This window comes from Sminthopsis crassicaudata, chromosome 5 (genome assembly GCF_048593235.1).
Source record: "Sminthopsis crassicaudata isolate SCR6 chromosome 5, ASM4859323v1, whole genome shotgun sequence".
Classification (NCBI taxonomy): Eukaryota; Metazoa; Chordata; class Mammalia; order Dasyuromorphia; family Dasyuridae; genus Sminthopsis; species Sminthopsis crassicaudata.
Window position 1 is genome coordinate 103,646,946 of NC_133621.1, and position 24,387 is coordinate 103,671,332.

A 24,387-nucleotide genomic window follows, 5' to 3' on the forward strand; every position below is an offset into this window, starting at 1 on the left:
TTTGACAGATGAGGAAAATGAGGCACACAGGCATTGAGTGACTTGATCAGAGTCACACAGCTAATAAGTGTCCCAGGACAGAGTTGAACTTTCTAATTAGCCCAGCCTTCTATTTACTGAGTCACCTGGCTGCTTCCTATCCTTCCTTCCTTACTCTGACCTTAAAATGTTCTCTGCACGACTCAGTGGATAAAGTGACTGGCCTGGTATCACAGAGACCCTTCTTTCTGAGTTCAAATGTGTCCTCAGATGTTTAATAACTGTGTGACTTGGACAGAGGTGCACCTCTGTTGCCTTAATCCACTGGAGAAGGATTTACTCTAGTATCTTTGCCAAGAAAACCCATTTGGGGTCTTATAGAATCATACACAAGTGAACAACAAAGCAACTAATGAGCATTGGAAGCCCCCTCTGGGGGTGACTATGATGATTAAATTCCCACATCTCAGAACTACACTTATTTCTATTTTATCATTTTGTGGGAGGTATTTCTATTGGCGCTGTTATGTTTGGGGTCAGATTGGTCTGTTGTTTGGTAAATACAAGTTTGAGTTCCCAGAAAGTAATTTTAAGGTAAGGTGTTATGGCAAAAACTAAATACATTCATGAAAACAAATTAGCTACTTTTATTTTTTCAGTTTTAGTCCATATACTTGGAAATGAAAGTCGGTGTGGCCAAGGAGTTGTCTGGGGCCAAACTGTTATTTGACCAAAGAAATTTATAATTTTATGCCTTTATTCAAGGACACCTGAGAGTCAAGGGATTTAACTCATGCATAGCTTGACCAACATAGAATGAAGCTTTGCTACCAAATTACCAAGAATAAGAGGAAATTAGGTGTTCCTGTAAATAAGAATTCTGGACCTAGAGTCAGGAAGATGTGTCTTCATGAGTTCAAATCTGGCTTCAGAAATAAGCCTCATTTTTCTCATCTGTAAAATGAGCAGATGGAAATAGCAAACCATTTTGATATCTTTGTTAAAAAAAAACAAACAAACAAAAAAACCCCAACCAAATGGAGTCATGAAGATTTGGAGATGACTGAACAACAAAATTGTTAATATTATCTATCTGTGAGGTATTACAGTAACTAACTCTCTTTTCCGCTGATTGATCCTAATTTACATTTCTTTCAAGAATTATAAAGTTGATTTGAGGACACTTGTACTGTTTTCTTAGTTATAGCTTTGCTCATAACTTATTTCTCCCTTCCCCTTCTTTTTCCCCCCTTCCTCCTTTCAAATTAATTTTGAGCTGATGGAGGGCTTTGGGGCTAACGAACCCCACTAGTCACTCAAATTCAGCATCATTACCCTCAGTGTTGTTATAGGGAAGTCACTTTACCTCTTTGCTCATTTGTAACTAATTATAAATTGGTAATCATTCTACTTTTTCCTGTGAGTATTCACTTCTATTCAGAAGAAAGTGGACAGTGAGTGTGAACAAGATTTTCCCGTCACTCCCCACACCTACTGACAATAACAATTTCAGTGTCCTGGGAGATGAACTGTGTGTGCTCCCTGTCAGTGCGTTTCATTAATCACATCAATCATATTTGTGGAGAATTGGGTGTGGGGATGTGGGGAAACTTAAAGGGCAGGGAACAAAGAGGAGGTCATATTAGGATTCTGAGATGATTCCTTTTCTTATTGTTTCCATGCCCGTGGAGGATAAAGAAGAAGATTTGGTTGTCAGGTTCAGATCCTGGATTGGGATAGTGGTATTGAGATTTTAGGACCTACAAGTATTTTAAATACAGCTGGATGGGACAGTGGATAGAGTATCAAGCCTGGAGTCCGGAAGACTCATCTTTTCAAGTTCAAATTTGGTCTCAGGCCAAAATGGTCTGATGAATCTGGATGAATTTGGGAAAGTCACCTATCTATTTATCCTAGTTATAAAATGCTTAGCATAGTACCTGGCACATAGTAAAACGTGCTATATAAATGTGAGCTATTATTAGCTACTTTTATATGGCTGAAATAGTAATCTGTATGAAAGTAAGTTGATTGTAATTTCATCCTGGATAAATCAGGGATCGTGCTTAAAGGAGTCCATGGAAAACTCTGAAGTCTGAAACTATGGGTGTCTGAATTTCTTTGAAACTAGGATTAGAGTCCTTTAACAATTGACCAAAGGATCAAAGTCTTAGAGATAAAGCACCTTAAAAAGGCTATGGAATCTAACCTTGCATTTCAGAGATGAAGAAGAGAGAGATTAAATGCTTTGCTGAGGGTCACACAAAGCCTGATAGATTCCAAGTCCAGTTCTCTAACCACACAACACCGTGATGATCCTTGTTGAATTCAATTCAATCCATTGGATATTTATTAAATGCCTCTTATGCACTGGGAAGTCTTGGAAGAATTTTTAGAACAAATAAAAGAAAAGATAGACGTTATCCTAAAAATCTTAATATGTTTTTAATTTTAATAGCTTAGAATGGGATTAAGACTTTTGGGACACTTTATCCCTTTTTTTTTTTTTTTTTTTTTTCCTTCTTGAACATTTTAGATAGGAGGTAGCTAGGTGGCTCAGTGGATAGCACTGATTTTGGAGTCAGGAAGACCTAATTCAAATCTGATCTCAGATACTAACTGTGTGACCCTATTTGTCTCAGTTTCCTCATCTGTAAAATGAACTGGTGAAGGAAATGGCAAATCAGTCCAGGATTTTTGCTGAGAAAACCTCAAATGGGATCATGAAGAGTCTGACAGGGCTGAACAACAACAAGAAATCTCAATTGATTGACTTAAGCTCTCTGGATCTTCAGCTTTCTCATCTGTGAAATAAAGAGATTAAGACTCACAATGTCCTAAATTATGAGGCTATAATAATAGGTAGTAGAGTCATTAAGCAAGAAGGGGTGTAGTTGATTTCTGGCTGAAGTGTCTCTACTGAGTCTGAATCCCAAAGAGATCATTAAAAAAGAAAAGGACCCATATGTGCAAAAATGTAGCAGCCCTTTTTGTAGTGGCAAGGAACTGGAAACTGAGTGGTTGTCCATTAGTTGGAGAATGACAGCATAAGTCATGGTCTAAGAATGTTATGGAATATTATTGTTCTGTAAGAAACGATCAGCAAAATGATTTCAGAAAAGCCTGGAAGACTTACATGAGTGGATATTAAGTCAAGTGAGTAGAACTGAAAGAACATTGAATACAACACCACCAAGATTATGTGATGATCAATTGTGATGGAGGAAGCTCTTTTCTACAATGGAGGGGGAAGGGGGGATTCAGGTCAATTCTAATAGACTTGTGATGGAGAGAGCCATCTGCATCCAGAGAGAGGACAATGGGCACTGAATGTGGATCACAACATAGTATTTTCACCTTTGTTGTTTGTTTGCTTGTTTTTTCTTTCTCATTTTTTCCCCTTTTGATCTGATTTTTTTTTTTTTTTTTTTGTCTGTAGCTTGATAATTGTGGAAATATGTATAGAAGAATTACACATGCTTAACATATATTGAGGGGGTCAAGGAAAGAGGGAGGGAGAAAAATTTGGAACACAAGGTTTGTAACTATCTTTGCATGTTTTTTGAAAAAGAAAAAGGAATTGTTTTTTTTTTTAAAGATTTCCAACTGATAATTAGTGAATGATCTCTCAGTCATAAGATCAATGACTATCATCTAGATATTCTTAAAGATCTTAATTTTCACATATTCTTTTTAAAAATGGCTACTCCATTTCCACACTAGCTTTGTCTTTCACTATTTCATTTCCAAGCTCAATAGCTTAGAAGGTAAGATTTTGATTTTTCATTAGATTTGTGTTATTCTTTTAACTAAACTTGCAAGCATTTTCAGAGAGAGATAGCCTTTATTTTATTTACTACCAATTTTATTTTTTGAAGGGTTATGTGCTTCTCTGACATTCTGTAAAATGATCCTGCACAGCTGAGGCATGTGCTTATGCAAAATCTCTTCCTAATCCCAGGTACAAGGATATGGTACAAAGGAAGCTCTCAAGTTTTAGTTAATTTCCATTCTCCAGGAGCCAAGAGATAACTACAAGTCTCATCCTTTCATGAACCTAAGTGCCAGTTAGAGAAATTCCCCAGCACATGAAAATCCTTAATAAGAATCCTGGAAAGACAAGTGCTTAATCAACCCTAATTGGCAGTTTGCCTCTGATTTCCCCATGGAATCAGAAATAAATTCTGTCTCAATCTCAAAGTCCTCCTCTATGAGAGAATCTACTTCACTAGGGGTAGTAAGGAATTCTTTTCCTCCTCACCCTAACTTCCCTGGTTTCTTTCAAGGCCCAGCTAAATTCCTACCTTTTATAAGAAGCCTTCCCAATTCCCCCAGTGCTAGTTTCTTCTTTCTGTGGATTTCCTACAATTTATCCTGAATATAGTTTGTTTGAACATCAGAAATTGCATCTTCCCCATTAGATTTGACCTCCCTGAGAAGAGGTCTTTCATGTTTCTTTGTATCCCTAGGGCTAAATCTGGTGCCTGGAACTTAGTAGGTGCTTAATAAAAGCTCATTTAGTGAATGAGGATCAAAAGAAATAACATGGAAAAGAAGTGGGGAGGGAACACAAATTTATATAGTATCACAAAATCTGGGTAGTAAGTGCCTTTATACCTCAAAGAGCTATATAAATGCTACCTGTCAAGTTATTATTGTTATAAATTAAGGAATTTAAAACATATAAAAGAATATGGAGAACATTTTGTTCTACCCTCCCATTTTATAGATAAAGAAACTGAGTCCTAGGGAAGATAAATGTTTTGCCCAAAAGCACACAAATTTGAAGTCCTTTTTTCTTGCTGGTTCTGTTATTCTAATTCCTTTTGTCATATTCCTCCTGTACATCAGAATGCCCTAATTCATATCTAAATGTAGCCTTTAAATGTGATTATTACCTCAACATATTCCAATGCGACATCCTAAAGGTAAGCTAATTTTTAAAAAAAAAGCATATTTAGTATTAAACTTCATATGGTCCATTGTTAGAGACATTAGTTTGGGTCTAGACAAATGAAAGGATTGTGAACATTCACTTCAGTTTCAGATAAGATGCTCCTTTGCTGAAAAGTATCATTTTGGTTTTTACTCAATTCTCTTGATAGTGAAATACCACAATCCTCTTATCAAATTATCAAAGTGATGGCTGATGATGAACAGTCATCCAGCTTTGTGTTCTAAACTATTCAACTAGAATTTGTTAAAGGTCTTCTATTCACAAAGGCACTGTGATAGATACCAGATATACAAAGATAAAAATAAAGCCACTTTTGCCTTCAAGGAATTTTCATTTTCCTGGCACATAATAAATGGGAGCTCAATAAGTGCTTATTGATTGATGGAAGGGATACAACATATATTATTTTCTTTGTCACTTCAATCTTGTCTGACTTTCCATGAGCCCATTTGGGTTTTCTTGGCAAAGATGAAGCCACATTTCACTCATCTTCCTGACTCCAATCTCAGTGCTCTATCCCATGCACCACCCAGCTGCCCCATAATGTATACAGAGAAGCAAATGTTTTATATTATTTTTGAATTACACAAATAATTTCACTGGAGCAGGGAATTCCAGATAAGGAATCTCCCTCTACAAATGCAGATCAACATGAATTTTGCAATCTCAGTGTTGCTTGGCACTGCTAAAATATACAAATAACTGGACCAGGGTAATTTAGCTATTATATACTAGAAGCAGGACTTAAGACTAGGTCTTCCTCATTCCTAGAGTGGTACTCTAACCATTTTAATCCTTTAGTCAATATTGCATATACTTCAAAATTTCAAGATGGAAAAAATATTAGCAACTACTCAGGAAAAGTCATTTATAGGAGGGGGCACCTGAGTTCTGCTTTGAAGAACTTTAAGGATTATGAGAATGGAAATAAGGAAGAAGTGCATTCCAGATATGGAAAACTACTAGTAGAAGAAAATTCCCTCCATCTCCTCAGTTATTCCTTTGAATCTTGAGGGGGAAAAAGTTATCAAACTGTGCATACCCTTTGATCCAGCAGTGCTACTACTGGGCTTATATCCCAAAGAAATACTAAAGAGGGGAAAGGGACCTGTGTGTGCCAAAATGTTTGTGGCAGCCCTTTTTGTAGTGGCTAGAAACTGGAAGATGAATGGATGCCCATCAATTGGAGAATAGTTAGGTAAATTATGGTATATGAAGGTTATGGAATATTATTGCTCTGTAAGAAATGACCAGCAGGAGGAATAAAGAGAGGTTTGGAAAGACTTACATCAACTGATGCTGAGTGAAATGACCAGGAGATCATTATACACTTCAACAACAATACTGTATGCAGATGTATTCTGATGGAAGTGGAAATCTTCAACATAAAGAAGATCCAACTCACTTCCAGTTGATCAATGATGGACAGAAACAGCTACACCCAGAGAAGGAACACTGGGAAGTGAATGTAAATTGTTAGCACTACTATCTATCTACCCAGGTTACTTATACCTTTGGAATCTAATACTTAATGGGCAACAAGAAAATGGTATTTACACACATATATTGTATCTAGGTTATACTGTAACACATGTAAAATGTATGGGTTTGCCTGTCATCTAGGGGAGGGAATAGAGGGAGGGAGGGGAAAATTTGGAAAAATGGATATAAGGGATAATGTTACAAAAAAAAAAATTACTCATGCATATATACGGTCAAAAATTTTTTTATAATTATAAAATTAATTAAAAAAAACTTAAAAAAAAAAAAAAGAATCTTGAGGGGGAGAAATAGGTAGCTATTTCCTTGGAATCATACCTGCCAGTGGAAGTAGGAAAATGAATCTGAGTACCTGTACTACCTATGGTTCATGGAGACAGGAGACAGAATGTCTTCTGGGAGAAATAGCTGGCAGTCTAGTATCTATGAAGGGGAGTATCATGTAACAGCAACTAGAAAGGAAGGTGGGAGCCATCCTGTGGAGATTGAAGTAATATCAGACAGTAGATTCTGGATTTTAAGGGGAAGACATTCAAGATTTGAGTAAGATAGTGATAATACTCTGATGTGTATTCAGAACCATCCATTTGGCCACTAGATGGAGACTAAAGAGGAGAGAGACCAGAGGCAGGGAGATCAATTAGGAAGCTATAGCAGTAGCCCAGTGGTGAAAATTGTTAAAGCAATAAAGATGGTGTTTTAGAGACGATAGTCATGACATGCAAAAGTATATAGCTAAGTAAATTAGAATTTATGTCCCAAGTAACTCAAATCAATATATATATATATAATGCATTTACTAAGTGCCAGGATGATTCTAAGCAATGGGGAAGCAAAGAAAGTAAAACAAAAACAATCCTGTTCTCAGGAAACTCAGTCGAATTAATGAGAAAGATAATATACATACAGTGATGTACAAATAAGGATAGATTGTAGATAATCATCAGAAGGAAGGCTTTAGTACCAAAAGGCATTGGGGAAGTCTTGTTGTGGAAGCTGGCATTGTAGCCAGGAAATGAGGAGTAAGATATAAAAGAGAGGACCAGGCTATAGGGACAAATGGAGACTCCTGCAAGCAAAAGCAATAAGGTCATTGTCACTAGATTACAGAATACTTAGTATGAGAAAAGCTGAAAGGGCTCCAGGTTAAGAGGGACTTTAAGAAACTCAGAATGATTCTCTTATGTGATAATCTTAGGTGAATAAAATCATGCTTGGGTCTGTAGCCAGGAAGGTCTCAGTTCAAATCTGATCTCAGTCACTTTCTAGCTGTGTGACTCTCAGAAAGTCACTTAACTGTTTGCTTCAGTTTCCTCATCTATAAAAGGAAATGGCAAACCCACTCCAATATCTCTGCCAAGGAAAGTCAAATGGATCACAAAGAGTTGAACAGGACTGATTTGACTGAACAAAAACAACAACAAAAGACTCATTGGATTTCAAAATTGGAAATAAAAATCAAGCAACTAGCATTGGCTCAATGGATAGAGTGCTAGACAAGAAAGGAAGACCTGAGTTTCAATCCACCTCCAGATACTTTCTAGCTGAGTAGTCCTGGGTGAGTCATTAAATTGGTCTGTTTCATATTCTTCAACTATAAAATGAAGATTATAAAAGCTCCTATATCCCAAGATGGCTGTGAGGATTAATTGAAATATTGCACGTAGCACTTAGCACAGTCCCCTAGAAAATGGTAGGTGCTTAATAAATGCTTATTTCCTTCTTAGCTATCCACTGTGCTTAGAGCTGAAAGGTCACAGAACTTAACTGAGTGCTTCATATGAATAATTTAATGAATTTTTAATATCCAACTAGTTGCTTTCTCTCCCCATCCCATCTCAGAGCCCACATTTGTTGAAGGGGCCATTTCAATACCAATCTTTCTTCTATTCGAGCTCTCTCTTTGGAAGAGATTGTAGATATCATTTAGGCTCATTGGAAGGCCAGATCCTGGGGCCTTTCTTCAACCCTCCACTTGGAAAAGTAGGCTGGAGCAAGATGGCGAAAGACATTGAATGCCAAGTAGAGGAATTTTAATTTTGTTGTGTGGTAGGGAGCCAATCGAGCTTTTTGAGCCAGGGAATGGCTTGGATAGACCTCAGGAATATCCCTTCCTCAGCATTGTGGTTAACTTCGAATCTGCTATCTAATTCCTCAGATCTTTCATTTTCCTGAGGCAAGTGATGCATTATTGATTGTATAAGACTGTAATTCCTTGGGAAATGGCAATGTCAGGGTGGAGGGCATGGGAAGGATAAAAGTTCTCCTAGTATGAGCAGTCTGAGCAGTGTAGCCGGGCCAGGCTTGGCCCATTTTTGTCACCATTCACAACAGGCCTCCTGTTGACACAATAGAGCTGACTCCAGTTAGAGTTTAGACATGCAAGAATGAGAATGAGCCAGATGTGGCCAGCTCACCCCCAGGCCAGCCAGCTTGGGTGGAGGCAGGGAGGGGGAGGGCTGGGAAAAGCAAAGAAAATTCCTTCCTTCTTCCCTCCTACCCTTTGCTATAGGCTAAAGATCACCTGGATGAAAGGTCGTTAAGCTTTCTGCTGGGGGCTTGCTTTTGCAGTTTAAAGAGAAATTTAGAGAGGGTTCCCATCAGCCTAGGGAGGCAGCCCGGGCTTCTGGCCCCTGCTCCAAACTACCGTGAAGAACTGGATGAAGTAAAGGTAAGAGAAAGACTTCCACTGTTTGGAGATCCCGGATAGGGTTGTGTCTTTTTTTTTTTCCTCTCTTCCTTGGCTTTCCTTGAAACTTAATGTGCTTTGTGAATATTTGTTTGCATATCTTCTCTCAAGTTCCATGAAGGCGGGACGGTCTTTTGCTTCTCTTTGCCTCCCTAGTGCCCAGCACAGTGTCTGGCACACAGTAGGTCTTTAATAAATGTTGATTGATTGAACATTCCTATTCTTTTTCTCTGTAAGAACAAAGGAATCATTTTTAGACACTGCAGAACACAGTTAACGAGCATTTATTAAATACCTACTATGTGTCAGGCATTTTCCTAATCCTTTAGCGGAGACTAGTAAACAAAAACCCATAACTGCTTTCAAGAAAGCTCCCAGTTTAATGGAGGAAAGCATAAAGAGAAAAATATTTCTTTAGAAGGGGAACTAAGCCTTCCCTGACATGGTGATATCAGCACTCTGGATAACCAGGGAGACTTGGGAATTAGAAAATAAACTTGGTCAGCTTTATTGTCTCTCAGCTAAAATGCTAAAAATACACATAAAATGCAACTCTTCCTTGGCAGTATGATCTAAATTCTGTCAGTAGGTAGCTTAGTACCGTGCCTTTGACTGAGGTGGTGCTTAATCATTCAGTAGTTTCACAAAATACCTGATGAAAGGGTATTCTATTGCTTTTCTTTTCATGCATAATCACTTACCTTTTTCTGGCCTCAAGAACTTCACTAGCTTGGATAAATCAGTGAACCTCTGAATGTCTGTTTGCTCACCTGAAAAATGAGTAAACCTGTCTCCCAGAGCTAGTATGAGGATAAAACGAGATATAATACTTGTAAAATACTCTGCAAACTTTTAAAGCACCATATAAACAAATGATCGCATCTAAAGAATTCTTATAGCAGTCTCGCATAGACTAGGGAAACTTTAGAATATCACACTCCTTACAATGAAACAAGGAGCTCACAAGAATACAGTATAGTTGGCTTTTTTGAGGGAGTATTCTTTTTTTTTTTTTTTTTTAATAGCTTTTTATTGACAAAACATATGCATGGGTAATGTTTCAACACTGACCCTTGCAAACCCTTCTGTTACAACTTTTCCCTTGAAGGAGTGTTCTTAACAAAATGAAGGTCAGTGAGGTAGAAATTAGAAAAATTGGTGAGACCCATTGGGCACCCCATTGGGACTCTGCAGAGAATAAGATCCTCTCTCAAACCAGTAAAGTTTGTTGGATTATTATTTTATAAGGTTCTCTGAGTCTGTCATAGGATCTGGTAGAATCTGGCTTTTTGAAAAGAGTAAGGATCCTATGTCTCAGATGGGAGGATGCAAGATTCCTTGAGAATAAATGCCTAGTTGAATTTTAAACTCCTCAACCGTGGAAAAAGGGATTTGTGACAGTTCTTATTTGGATTAGGCAACTCAGTTTTCTTCTCTGGGTTTTTTGAGCTTCTTTGGGGCTCCTTTATTTAGATAGATGGGGATGTTCCCCGCATAATAAATAAAACTTGACACCCTCCTCCCATCTTGTCCAGGGAGCCGGAAGCTGATGTAAAATCCAAGAGCACATTTTCACAAAGAGCCAGACACTCCCAGAGAATAAATTCACTACTCCTTTCCCCCCAGTCTTGAAGTCCCTAATATCTTCAGTGATATTGTGATTGTGGTGGGGGCTGTTTTATTCTACTGGCAGACTGTGTGTGTCTACTAATTTTACCTATGGTGCTGTTCCTGAAGTGGGGAACTCTCATCTTCCTACCTCTCCCATTGATAGTGAGTCGAATTGGGAGTTATATCCTTAGATGTTGGGAGGGTTGATGATGGAGACTTCTTAGTTTCTCTAGACAGCTCAACGCTACTGTCCGGTTCTGGGAGGCACTGCTAGGTCTTCACAGTAATGACATTTCTCTTGGTTATTTTTACAGTAAGCTGTGTTGGTATGAGCAAAGTGCTTTCGCAAGCCACCTAAAAAATAGCTTTCCCCACTCTCCCAGCTCATAGCAATGGCTGGGCGGTCAGATCAAATCTCTATGACCTTCTATCTAAAAGGCCATTCTGACCCTCTAAATCAGCTTTGTTATCAAGGCAATTGGAAGTAGGAATCCCTAAAGAAAATTCAGGGAGACTTTGTCTCCCCCCTCATTCATTCCTACTCCTCACTCCTTGCTTGGGAGTTGAAGGATTAGCCGATTAGGTAGTGAAGAAAGTGGAAGTCACGTGGCTGGGTTTAAGGGTGAGAGTTCAATCATAAACCAGCTTTTTTGTGTGTCTTTGTAGAAGGAGGGCTTACTAGAAGTCTATTGTCCACCTTTCCCAGGATTTTGACAGATTGTTCAGATCATTGAGTTGTTCAGTTGTATCCAACTTTTCGGGACCTGGTGAACCATACTGTCCTTGGGATTTTCTTGGGGCTGAGTCACCTACCTGCCTCCTTTTGGGGAGATTTCACTGGGGTAAAAAGAGGAAACAAAAATGCTCCTTAATTGGAGAGGGGCTAACCAAACTATAGTATTGAATGTGATGGATTGGGTTTCATATGCTGAATATGAGTACAGAGAAACATGGAAAGATCCACATGAATTGATACAAAACAAAATGAGCAGAACCAAAAAAACAATACATATAATGACTGCAACAATGTAAAAGAAAAGAACAATCACAAAAGGGGATGTTATAAAATTACATTTATTATAAGGAGACACTCCTACCCTACCCCTTTACAAAATGGAAGAATCATAAGTGTATATGTTTCAGACTTTTTTAGTGTATCCATCAGTTTTGTTGATTTATCCTTTTTTTGTCATACACATACGTATGTTATCTAGATTGACACCCTGGGGTACTAGGTTGGGAATTTTGGTAATGGTACTTGGGGAAATCTTGTTGATATAAACCCCTAAAAAGATGTAGATAAAAAACTTACTTTTTGATATAAAGAATTGACTCAAATTTATAAGAATACAAATCATTCTTCAAATGATAAATGGTCAAAGGATATGACAATTTTCAGACAAAGAAATTAAAGTCAATTCTAGTCATGCAAAAATGTTCTAAATCACTATTGATTACAGAAATGAAAATTAAGACAACTCTGAGATACCACTTCTTATCACTCAAGTTGGCTAAGATAACAGGAAAAGATAATAATGTTGGAGGTAATATGGGAAAACTGGGACACTGATGCATTGTTGGTGGAGTTGAACCAACCATTCTGGAGAGCAATTTGGAACTATGCCCAAAAGGCTATAAAACTTTGATGCAGCAGTATCTACTGAGTCTGTATCCTAAAGAGATTATTAAAAAAGGAAAAGGATTCACATGTGCAAAAATGTTTGTAATAGTCCGTTTTGTAGTGGCAAGGAACTGGAAACCAAGTGGATGGCCATCAGTTGGGGAATGGCTGAATAAATTATGGTACATGAATGCAATGTTATATTGCAACAAGAAGATTATGTGATGATCAACTGTGATGGACTTGGCTCTTTTCAACAATGAGGTGATTCAGGCCAGTTCTAGTGATCTTGTGATAGAGAAAGCCATCTGCATCCAGAGAGAGGACTATGGGAACTGAGTGTGGATCATAACAGTATTTTTGTCTTTTTTTTGGGGGGGGTCATTGTTTGCTTACTGTTTTTTTCTTTCTCATTTTTTCCTTTTTTGATCTGATTTTTCTTGCTCAGCATGATAAATGTGGAACTATGTTTAGAAGAAAAAAATTTTTAAAAAAGAAACAAAAATAAAATTTCAACCTTAGCCTCCTTCCTAAAAAGTGGTTGTGGATTTTTTTTTGGGGGGGGGCTGTTTTTTTTTTTTTTTCTCTCTGAGGCTGGGGTTAAGTGACTTGCCCAGGGTAGCACAGCTAGGAAGTGTTAAGTGTCTGAGACCAGATTTGAACTCTGGTCCTCCTGAATTCAAGTGCTCTATCCACTGTGCCACCTAGCTGCCCCCAGGGGCTGTTTGTTTTATTTTGTTTTTTTTAGAACTAAGTCCTGTTGCCCAAGGAGTTATTAATTGAACTTTAGAGGAAACTTCAAAGCTTCATAGAGTACTAAATTTTTCTAATCTCTAAGGCCTCTTGGTTGGTTACCACCTCGGAGGTACTGAGAATGTGGACTCTGTCCTTTCCCTCAGGTTCTTGTGAGGTCTGCAGCCTGGACAATTATTATAAACTCATTTGCTAAACTGAACTGGACTTGCCCAAGTAAAGGTCCCGAAATATGTAGGTAAAACCAGGCTTTATTACATAAAACTGAGTAGTTTTATGCTAGTCATAGGCTCCAGGTCTTCAAGGCTGTGGTAAGCCTTCTCTTCTGGCAGGTGTTCATGCAGGAATATAGGGAAGGCAACTAGCTCCAGTAAGATGGAGGTATCTCAGATCTAATTATAGCCCTTCTTCCAGATCCAGTTTTCATCTGATCAGAGATCTGAGGTTCCCAAGCCTCTCCAATACTAAGGAATTTCTGTATGGAGCTCAGCGACTTCCGGCACTATAGTTTTTTCATTTTCTAAAAAGACAAAGTAGAGATCCTAATTCTTGGGACAGGGCACAATGGTCAATATATAGGGATGCTTTTTATACCAGAAATCTATATGTAAGTCTAGACATTTGTCATGCCACAAATAAACAGAAATGGAATGGGGACAGCTGGCCACATACTGCTTGAAGGACCACAGATTTTGCCAAGTGAATTTAGATGGTACAGTGGATAGAGAATGAGGACTTCAGTTCATATTTGGACAAAACACTTAATCTTTATCTCTCAATCTCAATTTCCCATAAGTGGCGACAAATCATGTCACTTCCCTTTCAGAAACCATAGAAAGATTAATCAATAAACTTAATAGTCAATGTGCTGAATTCTGGGAATACAAAAAGAGGCAAGAAAAGTCCCTGCCTTCCAGTTTACACCCAACCAGTAGGTAATTCCATTCCGGCTTGGCTTGTATGTGTGTGTGTTTCTACTCTAATTCAGACAAAGAGACAGCCCAGGTGTGTGTGTTGGTTTTAATTCTGGTTGTACTCAATTTTCCCAAGCACACAAAGTCTGTAAATCAGCCTTTTAAAAACCTGAGTACCTCTTCATGCTCTCATTTTAAGCAATCCTTCAGGGAAAGCTTGTCTACTGTTTTGGTATCTTATTCCTGAATGTGATTTGTTCAAAAACAAGATTAGATTGCCAAAGTCCCCCCCCCCCCGGGGCAAAATGTAGCTGTTTTTATCACTTACTTTCCCTAGGGACAAAGCCCAAGGGGCAGGTGTTTAGGAACAGAGTCCCTAGTCACAATCTTGGGGAAAGAAAGAAGTAAGGGGACTTTTGCTTTCTCTAAAAGACTTGGAATATAGATGTAGCTGCTAAATTTCAAGCATTTCTGAATCTTCCTAATCTCATTTGGGATTTTCTTGGCAAAGATACTGGAGTGGTTTGCAGTGGATAGAGCACTAGATCTGGAATCAGGAAAACCTGAACTCAAAACCAGCCTGAAACACTAAAGCTGTGTGAAAGATGTGAAATTTCATATTGCCAGATAGTGGAGGACTTAATAGACTAGGCAAAATGACTTGTACTTTTTATGGTAAACAATAAATATAAGGTATTAGAGTTTTAGCTGAATGATTAGGTCTATGAATAAGGAAGATTTTTCTGGCAGAAATATGAATTCATGTCTGCTACCTATAATACATTGTGCACTATATGCTAAGGATAATCAGTCAATAAACATTAAGTGCCTTTGGCCACTCTTACACCTAGCTTATCTAAATTCCAGCATCTGAGTCAATAAGCATTTATTATACATTTATTATTTCCCAGACATTGTCCTAAGCTCTAAACATACAAAAAGAACAAAAGACAGTTCCTACCTTTAAAGAGCTTACAATTTAATGATATAAGAAAACTAAAATCAAAACAGTTTCCTAGCCTTAAGAAGTCAAGTCCATCACAGTTGTTCACTTAATCTTCTTGTTGCTATGTATGATGTTCTCTTAGTTTCATCATTTCATTTAGCAACAGTTCACTCAAGTCTTTCTAGGCCTTTCTGAAATCATCCTGCTCATCATTTCTCATATAACAATAACATTCCATTACATTAATATACCATAACTTATTCAGTCATTCTCCAACTGATGGGCATCCATTCAATTTCCAGTTCCTTGCCACTATAAAATAGGCTGCTACAAACATTTTTGCATCTGTGGGTCCTTTTCCTTTTTTAATGATCTCTTTAGGATACAAATTTAGTAGTAACATTGCTGGATCAAAGGGTATGTACAGTTTATCTAACACTCTAAATCAATATTGATCAGAAAAATGTAAATTAAAACATCTCTGAAGTACCTTCTTACACTTATCAGATTGGCTAAAATGACAGGAAAAGATAATGATCAGTGTTGGAGGGGATATGGGACAACTGGGCCACTAATGCATTAATGCATTGTTAGTGGAGTTGTGAAATGATCCAGCCATTCTGGAAAGCAATTTGGAACTATGTCCAAACGGCTATAAAACTGTGATATAAAACTTTGACTCAGTAGTGTGTCTATTGCATCTGTATCCCAAAGAGAAAATAAAAAAGGGAAAAGGACCCATATGTGCAAAAATATTTGTCCCAGTTGTTTTTATGGTAACAAAGAATTAGAAATTGAGTGGATGCCCATCAATGAGAAATGACTGATTAATTTATAGTTATCAATGCAATGGAATATAAGTTCTACAAGAAGTGATGAGCAGGGTAATTTCAAAATAACCTGGAGAGACTTACATGAATGAAATGATGCTAAGTGAAGTTGGCAGGACCAAGATAGCACTGAACACAGTAACAAGATTTTTAAGTGATGATCAACTATGACAAACTTAGCTCTTTTTAGCAAAACACTTGAGATAGAAATGCCATCTGCATCCAGAGAAAACTATGGAGATAATGCAGATTGGAACAAACTATTTTTACCTTTTTTTTCCCTTTCTCATGTTTTTCCTTTTTTGTTTTTATTTTTCTTTTAACAAGTGACTAATGGAAATATGTTTAAAATCATTGTACACATATAACCTATATGAGATTACTTGTTCTGTTGGGGAGGAGGGAGAGAAGAAAGGGAGGGGGAGAAAAAAAATTTGGAACTCAAAATCTTACAAAAATGAATGCTGAAAACTACAAATAATTGGAAAAAATAAAATACTAAAAAGTAAAAAAAAAAAAAAATTAATGCCTTTCCCTCTCTCTTTCAGGCCAAGACTGAGCCAACATGGCATCTGTGTTTCGAAGTGAAGAGATGTGCTTGTCCCAGCTGTTTCTGCAGGCTGAAGCTGCATACTGTTGTGTGGCAGAACTTGGGGAATTGGGATTGGTTCAATTTAAAGATGTAAGTACAATATCATTTGGAGTCATAATGGAGTGAGCACCAGAGAATTACTGTTATTCTCTGTTAATGATTTTTGTTTCTATATAGTATCTCAAGGTTTATAAAAGTTTCCTTCTACCATCCTTGTGAATTATGTTATGACTTTTTCTTTGATTTCTTTTTAGAATTTGGGTCCTTTTAGCACAGTTATTTTTATTTCTAACTGACTGAGGTTTTTCTGATGGTGTGCTAATTTTTTTTCAAATAATGGCTTTTTCTTTTTTTTTTTTTTCCTTTCTTTCTTATTTATTTATTTTTTTGCTGGGGCAATTAGTGACTTGCCCAGGGTCATACAGCTAGGAAGTGTTGAGTGTCTGAGACCAGATTTGAACTCAGGGCCTCCTGACTTCAGGGCTGGTGCTCCAACTACACAACCTCGCTGCCCCTAGCTTTTTATTTTCAAAATACATAAAAAGATAGTTTTCAACATTCACCCCTGCAAAACCCTGTGCTCCAAATTTTTCTCCCTCTTTCCTCTCACTCCCCTTCCCTAGACAGCTAGCGATCCAATATATGTTAAATGTGCAACTCTTGCACACATAGCTCCACATTCAATGGTATGCTAAATTAGCTGAGATTCCCATTTCTACTGAGATAAGAAACTGATCAAAGATAAAAGAATTTTTTACAAGCTTCACCTGATGGTTGTAAATCCCACTCCCCTATCATCATTTATTAGTTTTACAATTTGATCTGATGTGATTTGTTTTTTCAATTATCTTTTGAAATCTAAACCCCCTTCCTCTTAGTCCACTGTAAATCTTAAAAATGTATCTATGAAAAGCAAATCTTTGCTTTTTACTCTTCTTGGCATTTGTAATTTCCTCTCTTTGTATCAGTTATAAATCTGAAATTGTTTCTTTTTTTTTTTTTTCCTCTGTAATTAGAGATTACATAACCTTTAGATAATCTTTGTCCTTTACTAGACTTAAGATGCTAAACATACAATTAGCCTGGTTTTAAAGTATAATGCGCAGCAATAACAGCAAATCATTTCATATTTATTTCATTTTATTCTTACAAAAGTCTCCAAGGAGATAATGTAATTCAGTTATTTTTAATTCCATGTGGATGATAAAACTGAGCCTCAAGAATGGTAAATGATTTCTCCATAGTAAGTTTTATGTGGAATTTGAACCCAGGTCATTGCTGACAACAAATCCAATGTTCTTTCTATTATACTTATCTACCTCATTTTAGAAATAAGGAAACTGATGTGACAGAGCTAGAATTGAAACCTAGGTTTCCTGGATCTATAACAATTTCTTGAAAATAGGCAGTCAACTTAACTGGCATAGGAAGACAAAATGAAATGTAATGGAATGAACGGTGAGTTGGGAATAAGAGGTCTTGGGTTCTCATTTTGGTTGACTGACAACAATTTGGAACTTTGAAAATAATTTTCTGGACTTTCATTTTCCCCTTTCTAGATTTTTTTTTACTCATAGGAATGAATGAGGAAGGAGATTAGGAGCTAATAATAGGTGATGATAGTTGCTGACACTTAGTTACACTTTAAAGTTTTCAACTGGTATACAAGGATGTAACCCCTTTTATTGAAGAAGAAAAACCCCAAATGTCTTGCCCACAGTCACATAACAGTAGAGTTCAAACCTTAGTTTTTTAATCCTAAATTCAACCTTTATGAGATGCCTCTAAAAGTAAAAGTGCCCCATGTTATATTGTTTCCTAATCAGTATTTTTTTCTGAAATAGTGAGTTCTTTCCCTGAAAGCTTGGATCTTTGAGTTAATCAAATATTATATTACTATAGTCAGTCTGACAGAGTTAACTGGGGCAAGGAAAGTTTAAATAAATTACTTATGGTTACAAAGCAAATATGTGTCAGAGTGTACTCCAACCTAGGTCATCCTAATTTGTAGACCAACTTCTTTATTCACTATCCCAGACTTCTTCTGTGTCAGCCAACAACAACAGACTGAAATCTAGACTGTGATTGAAAAATAAGGCTTTTTCTGAGGTGGAGATAATATTTGGGATTCAGATGGAGAGATGGGGATTCTGAGAGTATCTATTATCACTTCCTATTTATCCTGTATATAGTTTATTTGTTATTTTTTTTTCATGTTATCTCTTCCATTAGACTGAGTTTCTTGAGGCAGACTGGCTTTTGACTTTCTTTGTATCCTCAGTGCTTAGGACAGTAACCGTAAGAGATGATTAATAAATGCTTATTGACCTACTGATGGAATTTTTAGAATCAAATGAAATAATAAAACATAAAAATAATTTTGCAAACCATAGATCTTTATATTAAGGTGCACTATTAAATTATAGTGTATTCTTGCTACTTATTGATTCTTGTATTCTCACTGTAGTGGAATTTCAAGTTTTCTCTAGTAGGTTCGTCAAATCTCCTTCCTCTTCCCCCTTCACAATGATCAAGGCCACACCAGGTGTCATTTGAGCTTTGGATTTTTCATTTTACTGAGCATGGGAGTGGCTCAGTTCAGCAAATGAAGTCACATTTAAGGAACACTTGGAAGTGAAACATACTTAACTCTTTGTAAGGTTTGGGATAGATAGAAGTCCTTGAGGAGTGTGGAAAGTGTAAGCGTGCCAGTCACATACTTGTCCTATGTAATTTTCTCAGGTTTTTTTTTTTTTTTTTTCCTGTTTTTTAAAAGATAGAAAAGGAATGAACAAAAGAGCAGAAGGTGATTGTAGACATTACTGATGCATTCTTTTTTTTTTCCTTAGCTAAATGCAAACGTGAATAGCTTCCAACGAAAATTTGTGAATGAAGTCAGAAGGTGTGAATCACTGGAGAGAATCCTGCGTAAGTCAGCTACTTACTAACATCTGAGGAAATTCTTTGGTCAGTGGCCAAGAAACGTGGACAAAAGGAACCCACACAATTTTAGCAATAGAACACCAGTTACCTCATGTGTCCTGTCTAATCTTTTGCTTTTGACATTCACACAAAATTCAGTTTATAGAATAGAGTTTCTCTACTCTCGAGTTTCAGGATCAATCACAAACACCCAAACTTGCCTCTATGAGCCCATTGTGAATCAATCATCATCTGAATTTATCAAAATCATTCTTAGATCCATTTCCAATTTCAGTCCATTGCCACTCTTTCCAAATGAGAATAGAGATTGTATGATGAAAAAAGATCATGAATCTTGGAGTCAGCAGTTTTAGGTTCAAATTCTAACTCTCACACTTAATACTTGAGTGACCCCAAGGAAAAAATTTAATCTCTATGAACCTCAGTTTCTTCATCTGTAAAATGGAAATCACATCATATACCTCAGAGTATTTTAAAGCACTTTCCCATAAATGGACACTATTGTTGTGTTTATAAAGGGGTGTTTTCCTTAAAGCTACACTCTTTATTCTATCATATTCAATCTTAACCTCCATTTTTCCAAAATAAAAAGTTTTAATTCTTTTCATCCTTTGCACCATTTTAGTTCTTTAAACCCCAAATTAGGGGTAAATAATAGTGATTCACACATGACTGAAACAACTCAACTTTCTGATGAAAGATTTTCCCAGCTTTAAAAAAAGTCTGCAATGCAGTCACCAAAACTAGACACAAGATTTTAAGGTTTAATGTCTACAGCAATTGACATGCTTCATAGAATCTCTACATTTCTCTGAAGCTTATTAAAATGATTTTTCTTAGGGTTTCTTAACCTGGGGTTTATGGACCCCTCATATTTTGAAGGAGGGCTCTGTAAATTTGGATAGGAACCAAATAACATTTATTTTTACTAAACTGTAAAGAAATTTCCTTTAGTTATAAATTTTTAGAAATATAGCAAACATCATTATGGAGTCCAAAGATTTTACCAGATTGCCAAAGGGGCACATGAAACAAACAAACAAAAAAAAAGAGTAAGAACCCATAATAATTTCTTTTGATTGAAGTCCAGTGGTTTTTTTTTTTTTTTTTTCTGAGGCTGGGGTTAAGTGACTTGCTCTGGGTCACACAACGAAGAAGTGTTAAGTGTCTGAGAGCAGATTTGAACTTGGGTCCTCCTGAATTCAAGGCTGGTGTTCTATCCACTGCGCCACCTAGCTACTCCTGAAGTCCAGTGTTTTGCCACATTTTAGACAATTCCCAGTGTTTGTCACATGATGGAAATTCATTAAATGCTTGTTGAATTGAATTTCTGTACCTTAACAATCCTTAAGTTGATAGTAGGGAGAAGTGCATTCTATCTTATTTATTTATTCTCTTCTTTAAACTTTGGAAGACTTTGTGGGCCCGAAATTCAGACTTATCAATAAACATCAAGAAATTGCTATGTGTCAAACTATACTGAACTCTTGGTATACAAAAAGAAGGAAAAGAGTTCCTGCCTTCAAGGAACTCACAGACTAATAGGAAAGACAAAAAGTAGATTTTGCTTTTTGTCTTTTTTTTTTTTTTTTTAATTGTTTGACACTTAGTGGGTGCTTGGTAAATGCTAATTGACTATCTGATGTCTTAACTTTCTTTGGTTAATTAAAACAAATTGATATAGCTCTGTTTTCATTTCCATCTCTGAGCATTTCCTAGGCTGTTAAATTAAATGAAAGTACTTGCCTTTGCAATGAATGACAATAGAGAAAAAGCCTATGACCACAATGTGAAACTTCATCTAGTATCTGTGTCAGCATAATAACCAATTATAAAACAATAATAGCTATCAATTTACATAACTTTAAAATCATTTGATCCTCATGATGTTGGGGGAAGTAGTTGCTATTATTATCCCCATTTTGCAGATGAAAAAACTAATGTGAACAAAGGTTCAGTGGCTTCTCCAGTGTCACTCAGCTAGTGTCTGAGGCTAGACTCTTCTTAACTTCAGATCTATCTCTCTAATCCATTATGCCATCTTGGTGCCTTGAAATAAAATAGAAACCTTGTGTGTTACTAAGATGATTCTTCTGTTCAATAAGTGACATGTATTTAGTTAGTGTGATCAGCACCTCCATGATTTTCTTTAAGACTTAGTTTACCTTCCTACTCTCCCTTGTTATTAGTGCCTTCCCTTCTTAGATTATTTTTCATTTACTCTGTATAAATATCTTATGTGTATTTGATTATTTATATGTTGTCTATTTTATTAGAATGCAGTCCTCTTGAGAATAGAGATTGGTTTTGTTCTTCATTGTATCCTGTCTCTAGCACATAAGAAGCACTCATAAAAAACAAAATGTTTGTTGATTGATTCATTGTATCATCTTCTCTAATATGATTGGCCAGAAAAGGTCAGGAGTTGTAGAAAGAGATGAAGTAAGCTGTTTATGAAGACTCAATCTACAAGGATGTTCTCAGTGGCAATATCCTTAGACTACTCAGTCTAGAGACTAGAAGAGGGAGGAATTATGGGTAGGTTCTCAGAAACAGCAATGGGCTGAGCAGGCCAGGTGAGTTGGTCCAGACAATTTTCATGGATTGTAGGTGGTGGTAATGGAAGCGGAAGAGGCTGAGGATTTCTGGAGGATACCTTTCATGTTGAAAAGGTCCCTAAATCAGTTTTCTGGATTAAGGAAATGGCAATTTAGCCTAATTTCTATGATGTATTTTTTCCCTATTAGGTTTCCTAGAAGATGAGATGAAAGAGGAGATTGTGATCCAAGTACCTGAGAAATCCCCACAGACACCGCTACCTAGGGAAATGATTGATCTTGAGGTATGTTAAAGGTATTCTACCAATAAAAAGTAGACAGATAGTGTGCTTCTGTCCCCTAGAGCACTGATAGCTGAAATGATTTTCTAAAGGAACTGAGGAAAGATTGCAAGTAGATTTCTAAAAAATAAAGGGATTGGCTAGAAGGGATCTTAGTGGCCACCTAGTTCATTTGCAGATAAGGAAACTGAGGTTTGAAAAGATTGTGACTTGACCAACACCACACCAGTATTAAATATCAAAGGTAGTATTTGAACTCAGATTCTCTGACTGTAGAGCCAGTGTATAATTTTGCATATTAACTGAATCCATATTAGATGAAGTCTCTTTTACCCCTTTTCCCCCCATTCCCAACATGGGAAAGGAAATCAGATTAATTTATTTGACTCCAGTTTGGGGCAAAGGCAATAAGTTTGGAGGAGCAATGAAGGGAGGACTGGAAAAGGAAGACATTGTGGCCTTTGATAGTCTACTCATTAGAAAGCTCCAGTCTGTATTTTAGGGAGAATGGGAAAGTTATAAAGCAGGAAGTAAAGTGGAGGGCACTTCCTCAGTCTGTACTCCCAGGGTATACCCCTCAATACGTGCCCTAGGTAAAATATTATCCCTGAGGATGCCAAATAAAATCCAGCCACCTAGCTTGATTATTGCAACAGCCTGTGGTAGATCTGCCTGCTAAGTCCCTCCTCACTCTAATTCATTCTTCTTTCAACCCCTAAAGAGATTTTCCAAAGCTCAGATCTGATCATGTCACCCTTGTGTCCCCTGCCCCATTCCATTCAATCAACTTCAGGTTCTCCCTATTACCTCTAAGATCAAATACAAAATCCTTTCTTTGGTTGGTCTTCAAAGGCCTTCATAACTTAATCCTTTTCTGCCTTTCCAGTCTTTTTATATTTTACTTCCCAGCATTTAATTCATCTGTTTAATAACACTGGTCTCCTTGCCATTCCATGAACAAGACATTCCATCTCTCAATTCTGGGCATTTTTTCTGGCTGTTTCCCAGCTTTGATCATTCTCTCTCCTCTACCTACTGACTTTCCTGGATTGCTTTAAGTCCCAGCTAAAAGAAGAAGTCCTTAATTCTAGTTCCTTCTTTCTTTTAATTATTTCCTATTTATCCTGTATGTGGATTGTTTGTACATATTTGTTTACTTGTTCACTCCAAATCAGAAGCTGTCTTCTCCCTTTCCCCCCTTTTTAAAGCACAATGCGTGGTAATAATAACCCCTTAATAAATAACAACCGAATGATTCACTACTTGTGCTGTACCAGATGAGGCAACTCCTAATTTTCTGAGAATGAATTTGGGTGATGTCAGTAGTGATTAAAATTCTGAACATGGAAACAAAGAATTGGAATCAAATTCTTCCCCCTAGATTTATAATTTTGGGCTTCCTCCTCTTTAAAATGAAGATAGTGCATAACTCAAATGAGATATTGTATGAATGCCACTGTGAGCTGTTGTAATAGATCTTTGGGCTTGCAACTGTCATGAGGTTAGCATGGGGTTTGTGAATGGTCAAAGAATATCCCATAGAATTTATTCTGTGTAATTCAGCATGGGTGCAAATGTACATGTTTCTACATTTAAATTTCCTACTGGATTGTTGCTCAATTTTATGTGGAGTTAAACCTAAACCTTAATTTTAGTTTTATATCAAAAAGTATAAGTTAGTGAATAGAAAACAAGAAAGCAGCTTCTCCACAAAAAGAATGAGGTTCAAGTTCTAAACCTGATTCATGCTGGACATGTGATACTTGGCAAGGCACTTGGCCTTTTTCTATCTCAAACAATGCTCATGATTATAAATTGTGGAGAATGAGTTTATCTGCTTGGGAAAAAGAAGTTTCTCAAAAGTACCCTATTTTATTAAAAAAACCAGCTCTGATAAAAACACAATTGTTTTTACAAATCCACTCACATATATACACACTCACTCATACTCCTAAAAGTCTTAGTGAATTTGAAATGTTGTAATCAAATCTAGGCTAAATCATCCTTTGCTTTCTAAATCAAGAAATGATGACATTTTCAGATTGGCTGAGATGACAGGAACAAATAATGATGAATGTTGGAGGGGATGTGGGAAAACTGGGACACTGATGCATTGTTGGTGGAGTTGTGAAAGACTCCAGCCATTCTGGAAAACAATCTGGAACTATACCCCAAAAGTTATCAAACTGTGCATACCCTTTGATCCAGTAGTG

The 24,387-nt window shown here is 36.8% G+C and overlaps 1 protein-coding gene across 2 annotated transcripts in view; it reads left to right on the forward strand.

Annotated features, from left to right (window-relative positions):
* ATP6V0A4 (ATPase H+ transporting V0 subunit a4) overlaps positions 1–24,387 on the forward strand; it is a 65,956-nt gene that overhangs the window by 3,732 nt on the left and 37,837 nt on the right. Inside the window, exons 1-4 of one of the 2 annotated variants that reach the window (XM_074267804.1) lie at positions 8,969–9,107; positions 16,349–16,482; positions 19,242–19,320; positions 22,083–22,177. In XM_074267804.1, coding sequence (XP_074123905.1) covers positions 16,366–16,482; positions 19,242–19,320; positions 22,083–22,177 — 291 coding nt within the window. In that variant the 5' untranslated portion in view covers positions 8,969–9,107; positions 16,349–16,365. Of the gene's footprint in view, positions 1–8,968; positions 9,108–16,348; positions 16,483–19,241; positions 19,321–22,082; positions 22,178–24,387 lie in introns of those variants that run through there. The other variant, XM_074267805.1, reaches the window with a different exon arrangement.